Source organism: Balaenoptera physalus (assembly GCF_965194825.1).
Source record: "Balaenoptera physalus genome assembly, chromosome: 14".
NCBI lineage: Eukaryota > Metazoa > Chordata > Mammalia > Artiodactyla > Balaenopteridae > Balaenoptera > Balaenoptera physalus.
Genome location: NC_138893.1, coordinates 30,113,760 through 30,127,016, shown reverse-complemented (window position 1 = coordinate 30,127,016; position 13,257 = coordinate 30,113,760). Strand labels below are relative to the sequence as shown.

The 13,257-nt window shown below is 51.8% G+C and overlaps 1 protein-coding gene across 9 annotated transcripts in view; it reads left to right on the top strand.

The window, feature by feature from the left end:
- The window catches only part of LHPP (phospholysine phosphohistidine inorganic pyrophosphate phosphatase), a 137,704-nt gene that overhangs the window by 101,404 nt on the left and 23,043 nt on the right, over positions 1 to 13,257 (top strand). Inside the window, exons 7-8 of one of the 9 annotated variants that reach the window (XM_082424694.1) lie at positions 1,992 to 2,124; positions 5,556 to 8,464. The exons of 5 other annotated variants lie outside the window; for them this stretch is intronic. In XM_082424694.1, coding sequence (XP_082280820.1) covers positions 1,992 to 2,124; positions 5,556 to 5,600 — 178 coding nt within the window. In that variant the 3' untranslated portion in view covers positions 5,601 to 8,464. Of the gene's footprint in view, positions 1 to 1,991; positions 2,742 to 5,552; positions 8,465 to 13,257 lie in introns of those variants that run through there. 3 more of the 9 variants (XM_082424693.1, XM_082424696.1, XM_082424688.1) reach the window with 3 other exon arrangements.

Genomic DNA, 13,257 nt, shown 5'->3' with positions numbered 1-13,257 from the left:
TGGTAACCATAAGTTCGCTCTCTACGTCTGAGAGTCTGTTTCTGTTTTGTAAATAAGTTCATTTGTATCTCTTTTTTTTAGATTCTGCATTCCCTTTCTCCGTCTGACTTACTTCACTCAGTATGACAATCTCTAGGTCCACGCATGTTGCTGCAAATGGCATTATTTCATTCATTTTAATGGCTGAATAACATTCTGTTGTATTATATATACGTACCACATCTTTTTTTTTTTTAATTTTATTTCTTTATTTATTTTTGGCTGTGTTGGGTCTTCGTTTCTGTGCAAGGGCCTTCTCTAGCTGCGGCAAGTGGGGGCCACTCCTCATCGCGGTGCGCGGGCCTCTCACTATCGCGGCCTCTCCCGTTGTGGAGCACGGGCTCCAGACGCGCAGGCTCAGTAATTGTGGCTCACGGGCCCAGCTGCTCCGCGTCATGTGGGATCTTCCCAGACCAGGGCTCGAACCCGCGTCCCCCGCATTGGCAGGCAGACTCTCAACCACTGCGCCACCAGGGAAGCCCCACATCTTCTTTATCCATTCCTCTGTCAGTGGACATTTAGGTTGCTTCCACGTCTTGCCTATTGTAAGCAGCGCTGCGATGAACATTGGGGTGCATGTATCCTTGCGGACCATGTTTTTCTCCAGCTATATGCCCAGGAGTGGGATTGTAGGATCATAAGGTAGCTCTATTTTTAGTTTTTTAAGGAACCTCCAAACTGTTCTCCACGGTAGCTGTACCAATTTATATTCCCACCAACAGTGTAGGAGGGTTCCCTTCTCTCCACACCCTCTCCAACATTTATTGTTTGTAGATTTTTTTGATGATGGCCATTCTGACTGGTCTGAGGTGATATCTCATTGTAGTTTTGATATGCATTTCTCTAATAATTAGCAGTGTTGCACAGCTTTTCATGTGCCTCTTGGCCATCTGTATGTCTTCTTCGGAGAAATGTCTATTTAGGTCTTCTGTCCATTTTTTGATTGGGTTGTTTGTTTTGATGATATTAAGCTGCATTGAGCTGTTTGTAAATTTTGGAGACTAATCCCTTGTTGGTCACACCTTATGATGGTATTATTGAGCCATAAAAAGGAATGAATTTCTGGCACATGTTACAACATGGATGAACCTTTGAGACATTACACTCAGTGAAATAAGCAGACAGAAAAGGACAAATACTCTATGATTCTACTTATGTGAAATACCCAGAAGAGGCAAATTCACAGAGACAGAAAGTCAAATGGTGGTTGCCAGGGGCTGAGGGAAGGTGGGGATGGAGAGTTATTGCTTAATGGGAACATGGTTTCTGAAGGGTTTTTTTAAACCTGTTGGCACTAGATAGTGGTGATGGTTGCACAACATTGTGAATGTCATGAGTGCCACTGAATTGTACTGTTAAAAATGTAAATTGCTATTTAGAATAGCAAATTTTATGTTCTACGTATTTTACCACGATTTAGAAAAATTAGTAATGCAATACACCAAAACACTTTAAATAGGTGATTGATGTGGTCTGTGAATTGTATGTCAATAAATCTGTTTAAAAAAACAAAAAAATTGAGGGACATTCTACAGAATGGTCACTGCTCTCCCAGGGGCATGCCACGTGGGCTCCCTCCCTTCCTCTGCTCTGATGCCATGTCTTAGTCTGCTCGGGCCAGACAGACTGGAGGACTTACATAACAGACATGTATCTTCTCACAGTTCAGGAGGCTGGAAAGCTAAGATCGAGGTGTTACATCTGTAGGAAGAATGATTAAGGAGGTGCCGGCTCTTGTGTTCCTCTTTCCCCTGCGTCCCTGTCCCCTTTGTCCTCTCCTCCCCCTGCACCAGCTTCCCCCAGACTCGCTGCCACCTGCGTCACCTGCTCTGGGGGGGTGGCGGGCGGGGGCCGTGTCTTGTTCGTCCTCAGCCTGGCCTCCAAAGCCGTCATGCGCGTGGATGAGTGAGTACAATTCTCCCAGTAGTAAGTGTTCCATCCTGTTGGTGCAGGAGTTGGGACGCGTCTGGACAGCAGGGCCCAGGGCCGGGCAAGGACTCCAGGTGGCCTCCTGGCCCACGGAGAGGCTCCCAGCCCTCGTGCGTCTGCTGCGATGTTCAGCCGTCAGCCGTGCGTCAAACGGAGGTACGAGCCAAAGGAAAACGTGGATCCCAACTGCACTGGTCATTTCCACATTGTCCAGAGCACTCAGGCCTGGTTTTCTTAATCGCTTTGTTATCTGAACACCCAGCGTTTCGATTATGAGCTGCTGAGGATGACTTCATGTGGAGATTTTACTGCCTAAAGGAGTGCACACAAACCTGGCAGGACAAGAGTAAAAATACAGCTTTCCCAGAAATATATTTAAAGAAAAAACCGTTAAGAACCCGGCAGAACATAAAGTGCTGGTACGAAGTGTGAGGCAGCGAGGGGATGCAGGGGGCCAGACCTCCCCCCCACAACAGCCTGCCCCCAGGCCTGCCAGGAACGTGGGTGCAGGGGTCTCCCGGGCCCCCCTGCACATGCACACACAAACCTCCTTCCTCCCTGAGCAGGGCCTGGCCAGAGGACCGGGAGAGCTTCTCCAGGCTGGCGTGCCTGTCCCAGTAAGGCCTGTCCCAGATGGGGTGCCCACGGCTAGCGTCTGTGCGGCCTGGGGAGAGCCCTGCCATCCCCCGCTCTCTCCTTCCACAGCCGACGAGCCCCCAGGCTCTGCCTGCCCCCCCCCAATCTGGCCTGTGCCCCAGGTGGGCTGCTGAACGCCAGACCAAGGCCCAGCCTCCATCTGCCCGTGTCAAGGTGACGGCCAGCCGTTTGTCATCCTGAGCTCTCACGTGCGTGCGTGTCCTTTCCACCACTAAAGGAGACAAAGCAGGCACTATTATTTGCATTCTAACGGTCGGGAAATTGAATAATAATAATAGTCCTCTTTGAGCGCGTAAGAAGTAGGAACCATCATCGTCCCCACTTCAGAGCCGGGGGAACGAGGACCAGAGACGTGCCAACCTGCCCGGTTTGTGGTGGACCCGGCGACGAGCCAGGTGGGCTGGCTGCTCCTGGCCCCCTTGGGCCCTGAGGCCCAAGGCCAGGGTGGCTCACCCAAGCTCTAGCCGGAGACGGGCTGGCCCCTGGCCACACCCCAGCGCCCTGGGCAGGGGGGTGCACTGCCACCCCAGCCTCCCCACGCGGCTTTGTCCTCCGTCCAACCTTTTCTTTAAAGCAAGACGTCCTCTGGAATGAGCCCACCCAGAAACTTTATTGATCCAAAGAAAAAACTGAATTAGGTTCATAAACTTTCACTCTTGACACTCTCCGGGGGGCCACCTCTGGTTTCCAGGGCCCCGGGGAGCCCGAGTGCCTACATCTGACCCTCGTCCCTCCCTCTTCAGACGACACCAGGTGGCCTTCAAGGCCGGGCCTGGCCCTGCCGTCCCCACCTCGAGACATGGCGCTGGGGTCACCTCTCTCCCCCACCCCGCCATGGTGAGGCTGTGACGGGCTCCTTCCCACCCCACACAGGTGCACGTGCATGCACACACCTACACACATGTCCACACATATGCCCACACGCGCATGCAGGCGCACACACGCGCACACATGCACACACACGTGTGTACAGGCACACGTGCACACATGCACACACGCATGCACATACACGTGCACACGTGCCCCCCATGCACTCACATGCACACATGGACACATATACATGCACACGCCTTCACTCATCCTCTTCTCAGCAGTCGGCACTTCGCCTCTCACAGCCCCTCTCACGCTGGGATTAGCTACTCTAGCTCCTGTGACGGTCCGTTCATGCGTGTCTCCCCCCCACCCAGGCATGAGCTCGCTAGGCGAGGCCACGTCATCGTCGTCGCCGAGGTCCCCAGCACTGGTCCAGCCGGAGAAGCCGGCTGAGGGAGTGATGATACACCAGGATTCAGAGGGTCAGGCCGCTTGTCTCTGCCCCAGTGCTCTTTCCAGAGGCTGGACGAAGCCATCCCCGGTACCCCGCCCTGGGGGCAGCTGAGGGGCCTGAAGGCCTTCCTACCGCAGTGCCTGCCCGGCCCCCGGCCCCCAGGCCTCGGGCCAGGAGCTGATGCTCACACACTGGGCCATGCGTCCAGTTTCCTTTTCCCTTCCACCACCCCCGCCCCTGCGACCAGGTGTGTCACCCCCAGGAATCCTTGGCAGACCCGTCCCCGTCACCCCGCCCTGGTTCCTGGGGCGCACCTCCACACGGGGCTGCCGGCTGTGTGCTGAGCGGGATCCGACGGCCTCACCCACATTCTGCCAGGCCCTCCCCTGGCAGGTGAGCCGTGGGGCGCAGCCGTGGCCTGGGGTCCCGGGGGCGGAGGAGTTGGCAGGACGGTGCAAACCCCTCAGCGGCAGGCGTGAGGAGAGAGGGGGTCAGGAAGGACATCTCCTGTGTGCCACTTATGCACTGTGCTCAGGTGCTGAGGGGGCACAGACCCCAGGGGACCCAGGTAGGGCCCCTGGCCGCAGGAAATTCACGCTCGGCTGCGCGTCTGAAGCTGGCAGAGCCTGAGCAGCGGCTGTGAGTGCCCGGAGGGCTGGGCCTCTGCCCTCTGCCCCGGCGCTCCCACCGCCTCCACCGCCCAGGCAGCCGGCCGCCCGCGCCACCTACTCATGGCTCACACACTTAGGTTCTGGCCTTTGGAAAAAGAGTTCTTTGCATCACTTATTTTTGGTCCCACCCATGTCTGGCTGCTTGGAGGCCCCATCGAGGGCCAGAGGGATTTCTAGGAAAGGCGGTCACGTGGAAGGGGTTCTGCAGGCGAGTAATCTGGGAGAATCTGGGCTGCTTTAGGCTAATATGCCCACGATTCCAGCCGCATTCCCGATGCTATCGTCGCGTCTGAGTCTCTGTAAGGCAGGTCTCCCCAGTGGCTGCAGTAAGGAGACAGGCATTGTGAGGCTGAGAAGGGCAGGGCAGCCCGCATCCCCAAACACGTCTGACCACAGAACCCTTCTTTGGAGGAGCATCTTACGCACCAGGGTTTGGGGCGCCTGCTACAGAAGGCCCTCCTGCTCTAGGCAGCCCGCCGCCATCATGGAGCTGGCGAGGGCGAGTCCCTCCACCTCTTGGTGGAAAGAGTCAGCTACTGGAAAGGTAGAAGAATCCCAGCACTGAACTCCTTCCAGCTGCCCTCAACTGTATTCATGCAACATGGCACCAACAGGGAAAATCACACAAAGGACATATTTATTTAGAGGCCTGGCCAGCCTCTGGAAATGAGCACTTCAGGGTTGGCCAGCAAAGAGGCTGGAGTTATGTGGGAGCACTTCAATGTACGGTTGTCCCACAATTTGTATTCCAGTCTCCTGTTGATGGACGTGTAGATGGTTTCCGGTTTTTTCACGATTATAAATCATACTGTGGTGAGCCGTGTTGGCATGCCTCCTGTGAAAATGGGCTAGGTTTTCTTTAGAACAATTTTCCCCACACTTGCCGGGTAATAAGCATCACCTTGGAGAGCTTGTTAAATACACATATTACCAGGTCTGTCCCTGGTGGGTCTGAGTTTTAGACCCGGGGAATCTTTTCGTTCTTTCAGCAGGATTTCAGTGATTACTGTCATCAGGGAAGTTTAACCAAGCCCTGATTCGGAAGCAGGAGAAGTGGCTCAGCGAACGGGTTCACGGTTTACTAATTAGATATGCCAGTCACGCCAAAGTGGATGCGCCCAACTCTGTCCCCTCCAGCAGTGGAAAAGAATCCCATTTTCCCACATCCTTGCCAATTCTTTGTACCATGAGGTATTTATTTAAAAAAAATTTTTTCCAAACCTGAAAAGTGTGTAATAATATCTTGTTTTAATACAATTTGCGTTCCCTGTACTTTCAGTGTGGTTGAGCGCTTTTTCAGTGTTTAATGACCATTCAGGTTTCCTTTTTGTGAATTACCTATTCATATCCTTTGTTCACTTTACCATGGGATGCGTGTCTTTTTAAAAGTAGTTTGTAATAATCTTTTATACAATCTGCTCCTGCTCCTTTGTCAGTTATCTATATTGCAAACATTTATTTCCAGTCTGTAGTTTGTCTTTTCACCTTGTTTATGGTGTCCTGTTGAACAAAAGTTTTAAATTGAATTATAATCAGATTTATTAATCTGATCCATTTTCATTTTGTTATGGCTTGTGCATTTTGTATCTTGTTTAAGACATCCTCCCCTCCCCATAGTTAGAAAACCAGTCTTCTACATTCTTCTCCAGAAGTTTTAAAGTTTTGGTTTGCACATTCAGATTCTAAATTTGCACACACAAATTTGCTGTGTGTGCATGGCGTGAGGCAGGGGATTTAATTTTATTTTCTATGTGGATAGCCAGCTGTTCCAACACCATCTTTTAATAGCCCACCCTTTCCCCTCTGATCTGTAATGCCACCTCTGTCATATGTCAGATTTCCATATTAGCTTTTACCATTCTCTTTAAATGTGGTCTTTAAAAAACAGCTTTACTGAGATATAATCCACAACCATACGATTCACCCATTTAAAGTGTACAATTCAAGGGGTTTTAATATATTCACACACCATCATCATCAGTCAATTTGAGAACATTTGCATCTCCTCTAGAAGAGGCCGTCTACCCCCCTCACCATTTAGCTACCCTCCCCGCATCTCCCCAGCCCTGAGCAGCCCCTAACCTACTTTCTCTCTATACAGATTTCCCTATGCTGGAAATACATGAATGAAACCATATATTATGTGCTCTTTTGTGACTGGCTTTTTTCACTTGGGTATATACCTAGGAGTGGAATTGCTGGGTCATATGGTAACTAGTTTTAATCATTTGAGGAGCTGCCAGACTGTTTTCCAAAGCAGCTGTACCATTTTACATTCCCACCAGCATCGTGTGAGCGTTGATTCTTCCACATCCTCTCCTACGCTTGTTATTATCTGACTTTTAGATTCTGGCCATCTCAGTGGGTGGTGAAGTAGTATCATTATTGTCTTGATTTGCAGTTCCCTGGTGACTAATGATGTCAGGCATCTTTTCATGTACTTACTGGCCATTTGCGTATCTTCCTTGGAGAAATATATATCAGATCTGTTGGCCATATTTAAATTGGGTTGTCTTTTTATCATTGAGTTGTAAGAGTTCTTTATTCTGGGTATAAGGCCCTTATCAGATATATGATTTGAAAATGTTTTCTCTCATTCTGTGGGTTGTCTTTGCATTTTCTTGACGGTATCCTGTGAAGCACAAAAGTTTAATTTTGATGAAGTCTAGATTATCTATTTTTTCTTTTGTTCCTCATGCTCTTGGTGTCATATCTAAGAATCCTTTGATAAATCTGAGGCCATGAAGATGTACCCCTATGTTTACTTCTCTGAGTTTTCTATTTTTAACTCTTACATTTGAGCCATTTTGATCTTTGAGCCATTTTGAGTTCATTTTTTGCCTGTGATGTGAGATAAGGGTACAACTTTATTCTTTTACATGTGGCTATCCAGTTGTCCCAGCACGATTTGCTGAAAAGATTATTCTTTCCCCTTTGAATGGTCCTGGCACCCTCGTTGAAAATCAGTTAACCTACACACACAGTTTTATTTCTGTTAGAACCTTCAGTCCTATTCCATTGAGTTTTATATCCGTCGTGTACCACACTGACTTGATCACTGTTGCATTGTGGCAAGTTTTGAGAAAGGGAAGTGTGAATCCTACTTTGTTCTCTTTTTCAAGATTCTTTCTGGCTATTATGGGTCGTTCGCAATTCTGTGTGAATTTTAGAATCAACTCATCAGTTTCTACAAAGAAGTCAGCTGGAATCTGATAGTGATTGCCTTGAGTCTGTAGTTCTGGGGACTTTGCTGTCTTAACCATGCTAAGTTTTCCATTACATGAACGTGGGATACTTTTCCATTTATTTAGATCTTTAATTCCTTTAACAATATTTTGTAGTTTTCAGAGTATAAGTTTTGCATTTCTGTTGTTACATTTATTCCTAAATATTTTATTCTTTTTGATACTCTTTTTTTTTTTAAATCAATTTATTTGTTTTTATTTTTGGCTGCGTTGGGTCTTTGTTGCTGTGCGCGGGCTTTCTCTAGTTGCGGCGAGCGGGGGCTGCTCTGTTGCGGTGCGCAGGCTTCTCACTGCAGTGGCTTCTCTTGTTGTAGAGCACAGGCTCCAGTAGTTGTGGCTCACAGGCTCAGTAGTTGTGGCATACGGGCTTATTTGCTCTGTGGCATGTGGGGTCTTCCCGGACCAGGGCTCGAACCCGTGTCCCCTGCATTGGCAGGCAGATTCTTAACCACTGTGCCACCAGGGAAGCCCCTCTTTTTGATACTCTTGTAACTGGAATTGCATTCCTGTTAGATGTGTTTTTAAGAAAGCATTTTAGAGTAAATTTTTCTTAAGCTGAAGGCTAACATGCTAAAGGTCCCAGGTAGTGAAGCAGGTAAGTCCTGAAGGATCTTGCCCCTCCCCCTCCTAGCCCAGCAGCTGTTCCAGATGTTGTGGATGGGTCTCTGCCTTGTTTCCTTTCTGTCTAAATGAGAGGCGGGGCGGGGGGCGGCTGGAGATCAATGAGATTAATCAGTGGGGGGTGGCTGGAGATCAATGAGATTAATCAGTCCTCTCTCCAGAGGTGGGGCCGTTGGAGAGAAAGGCCCGAAACATTCCCTCGGTATTCATCTCTCCTGGCAGGGGAGCAGAGGGTCAGGGGAGATTGCCCTCACCACCCAAACCTGATCTAGTGAGGACTGTGATCAGTTATGAATGTGAGTGAGACAGGCCCCTGCCCTGGAGGATCCCCCAGGTTTGTGGGGAAGAGAGACACAAACTCAACACAGAATGGGTAAGGCTGGCTTGGGGACACCACACTGCCAAGGACTGAGTTTGCTTGTGAAGGGCACAGCCAGCAGTGTCTGTGAAAGTCCAGGAAGGCTTCTTGGAGGAGGTGACATTTGAGCTGAATCTTGAAGGAAAGGCAGATTCTCTGGCAGGCAGAGAGGTTAAGACTTTCCAGCAGAGGAAAAGATCTACACGGAGGTCCACAGGTGAGAAAGAGGCCACAGCTCTCCTATGGCCCCCGCCTGGCTAATATAATATTAAACAACTCAAAAAATGTTATAAACTAAAGGTTTTCTCATCTCAGAAGACCTTCCCAGGGTTAATAGTAATTAAGATTTATTGTCATTACCTTAGAAATTGCCCTACCATGCATCTGTGAACCCTGGCTTATTTATATATAAGTGTACAAATCATTATCTCGTGCAATTGTTTTTAACTATAAGGAAACATAGTTAAGTTGGAGAATTAAGAAGTTCAAGTGCTTTAAATGTAACAACTAGCTGTGTAGGGGTGGGGGGGAGTCTTGATTGGTAGCGCTTGCCACTTGCCATGGTGTAAATTCTCCCATCATGGCTGATTTTGAGCCACCAGCATGATGTCACTGAACGTGGAGTTGGAGAGACACGTGCACGGTCAGTATAGACCAGGGCAGCACATGGCTGTGTGCCACCCACTTAATTTATGTTCTCATAAAGAAAATGTGATCCCACGACTCTCTCTGGGGTGAAACCAGTGTCAGCAGTGGAGACATCAGCTGATTTCATCCCCAGTGTGCAGTTGTGGTTGTGTTGATGTAGCCCCAGGAGAGAGGATGGATGGATGGATGGACGGGGATTACACAGAGAGGAGACTGTGTGTCTCACCTTTGCAGAGCACAGAGCAGCCAGCAGTGAACAGAGCAAAGGGGTTCCGGAGGAGTTGTCGAGAAGGGAGGGGAGAGGAGGAGAAAGAGCTAAGAATTCCCAGTCCTATAAGAAATGCTGCCCAGCAAGAGTACTTGCTAGGCTCTGACCCCTGCGCCATCCAAGTCTGATACTCTGGGCGGCACTCAGCGGGGGGGGGCCCAGGTATCTGGAGAGCAGCCACGCACCTCTGCTGCTGATGTCTGGACCCTGGTCCCAGCCAGCAGTGCCCCTAAGACGTAGCCCCAGCTGGAGCCCGCATCGGAGCTGGTGTGCAGAGCGCCCGTTTCCGCTGTCTGGCCTCGAGCCTGGGCGCAGAGGGCCCTGAAGTGGCCCCTGTCAGTGCTTCGGTGGCTTTACGAGGGCTCCCAGGCAGCCCTCGCCTCGGTCCTTCCTGAGTGTCGGCCACGCGGGACTCAGGATGGGGAGGTAGGTCCAGAATGTGTGGGAGCCAGGGACGGGGTGTGGGCCCCTGGGTGGCAGGGGACGGACCCCCCCAGAAGAGTGAGGCTCCCCTCACTCAACACGTCATGGCAGGGGGAGACTTTCCTCCGGGGGCACCCCGCCCTGTCGTGTCGGCCAGAGCCGTCTTCTTGCTTTCACACCAGCCCCAGTAACTTCACCTTATGCTCCTCAATTCGGTCTGAATGTTTGTTTCTCCCTTTCTGACCAGCTTTTCTTCTCCATCCCTTCCTTCAAGCCTGATGCAGGGTGACCCTGCCGGTGTAGCAGCCGGTGCCTCGGCCGGTGCCCCTGTGGCACGAGATGTGCCCCAGCCCCACTGGGCCCTGCTCTGCCCCTTCCTCCACCGTCACCACTGTCCCCCACTCTGCTTCCAGGGCCTTTGCTCTAGCTGTTTGTTCTCAAGAGGCCGGAACCCACGCTGCGTTAAAAAAAGAAAATCCCAAAGACATTTCGGGGTCTGGTGCTGACCTTGCACAGTCGAAGCCCTGGCTGAGCACAGGTGCGGGTTGGGGGCAGGGCTGCCAGACTCTGTAGTGATGGGCCTCCCAGACCTACAGGTCCCACACCAACAACGCCACCCCCCTGCCAGTCTTGAGGGGAAGCCCTGCGTGCCCCCCGCCCCTTAAGTGAGCCACACCACAAGTGCTTCGTGTCGGGAGAGTCAAAGGCTGAGAAAATACGGGCCTCTGGACAGGCGTGTGTTAGGGTTCAGGGACTCTGCATTCCTGGCCCAGAGGAGCCAGGGGCACGGCACCTGTCCCCTCGCCTCCAAGGTGACCACGGCCCCAGCCGACCTGAAGCGTTGCTCTCTAGAGCAGCAAGCTAGGCTGTTTAATTTTTTTTTTAAATTTATTTATTTTTGGCTGCGTTGGTTCTTCGTTGCTGCACGCGGGCTTTTTCTAGTTGCAGTGAGCGGGGGCTACTCTTCGTTGAGGTGCGAGGGCTTCTCACTGTGGTGGCTTCTCTTGTTGTGGAGCACGGGCTCTAGGTGCGCGGGCTTCAGTAGTTGTGGCACGTGGGCTCAGTAGTTGTGGCTCGCAGGCTCTAGAGCTCAGGCTCAGTAGTTGTGGCACACGGGCTTAGTTGCTCCGTGGCATGTGGGATCTTCCAGGACCGGGGCTCGAACTCGTGTCCCCTGCATTGGCAGGCGGATTCTTAACCACTGCGCCACCAGGGAAGCCCCAGGCTGTTTAACTTTTTAAAAGAGAAGTTTTTATAAATGTCTGCACAGAAACATCCGTATTGGTGGGTTCTTGCTCCTCAGGACCCGCCATGACAATAGCTTGCAGGGGCTAAGTCTGCCTTCTGAGGAGGGGGACACACCGAGGCCTGCCGGGCGGGGCATCGGGGGGCAGCCCTCGCCCAGGGCCTGGCCCACAGGTTGCGTTGTTCTCTGGGAGCCGAGGATGCAGGAGCAAAGGTGAGGGAAAGCCAGACGTCGCTTTCTGGACCAGCTGTGGTGCCAGCAGGGCGGTTATTTATGAGACGGTGGAGCGTCCATAAATCAGGGCTTCCCCCAGCAGCGCAGCTGGTGAGGGCTCTGAAATGACCTCGTGGTGCCCCCTCTGCTGAACCACTGGAGAGAAAACGGGGCGTCACCCGCAAGGACCCAGGCTTCTCCCGAGCCTCATACAGACCCGGGCAAAACCTCGTCCCTGCGCTGCTGGGTTTCCGTACAGCCTCCGGGACGCCGTGTGCAGGAGTGTCTGTCCGGCCTTAACCGGGGCCGCTCCTCGCAGGCGGTCGGATGGGTAGGTTGTGTGCGGTGGTGCCTTCCCCCACCTGAGGAAGGCGGCTCGGAGCTTAAAGACGGCGCTTCCTTGGCGGCGGCCAGGCTTGTTAAGAGCATGCATCGCAGGTCCTAATTTTTTATCTGTCCCAAAAGCTGCCAACTGCTGGATCGAGCTGGGCCCACCATTCTGGCTTCTAAGCCACCTCCAAAGACAAAGGCCAGTCAGCAAAAATTAAAATTCAGCTTCAAAATGGTGACGTGGGCTCAAGCTACAGCGTCACCATCCCGTGGGCCCACGCAGGATGGCAGACGAGAGAAGGTGTGGGCAGTAGCCACATGGGCTCAGCATGTCCCCTTTGTCCAGGGTCGAAGGAGCTGGACCGCTAAGGCACACGAGACCCCCTCCAGGGAAGGCCACGGTGCTGGGGGGTCACCCCTGTAACGTTAATCACCAGTTAGGGATTGGCCCCTGTAATTTTCATCCACTGGTACTTCCTTCCTGTGTTAATAGCACAGAACGATGCCTTTTCCTCTCCATCCCGACAGACCCGTTGGCTCTCCCGCATCTGTGGGGTCAGATCTATGGGGTTCCCCACTGGGCAGCCTTGGCCGGCGGCTGCAGAGCTGAGGTCAGGCTCTCGGTTCAGACCCGGGGGTCCTTGGTGCCACAGCCCCTCTGATCTGCAGGCCCCCTGCGTGCACTGGCTCTCCAGCCCCTGGGCTCGGCTTTGAATGAATTCATTATTCCCAAGCCTGACGCGGCGTGCTGGGCTGCCAGTTTCTCCAGGCTGGCAGTGCTCAGAAGCTGGCCACTGCCAAATCCAGTTGTTTGACTTAATGTTTCAAGGCCAAGTTCTTTCAGGAAAGTTCTCTCCATCCCCACCCCACCCCCCTTAGAAAAATAGATGTGCAGTTGACTGGCTTTGCAGGTTTTTAATCCATCATTCTTTGCAAAGAATAGCATGAACAGCCCATTCGTTCACACACATAACACTTTCTCTCCGTCTCTGTCTCTCTGTCTCTCTGTCTGTCTCTCTCCTCCCAAATGCACATGAGATGGAACTGGGAGAGTATGGGCTCTGAGCATTTCGGGGATGGGGGCTGCAGAGCAAGTGCTAGCTGTGGTCTATGCAAAAGAAAGAGCCCTTGGCTGCCAGGAAATGGAGGTACTCATGGGTGGCCACGGGGAAATGCTGGAACCTTCCATGTGGGCTTTGCTGCAGCTGGATGTGCCTGTTGGCATTCCTCTTAATGCCTGTGATGTCTTAAAAACCTGACCTAGTTAATAATCCATCTATATATTTATACGCCCTCCTCTTCCCCACGGTGGGAGGGGTGGCGCCCTGCAGGCTCTGGACTT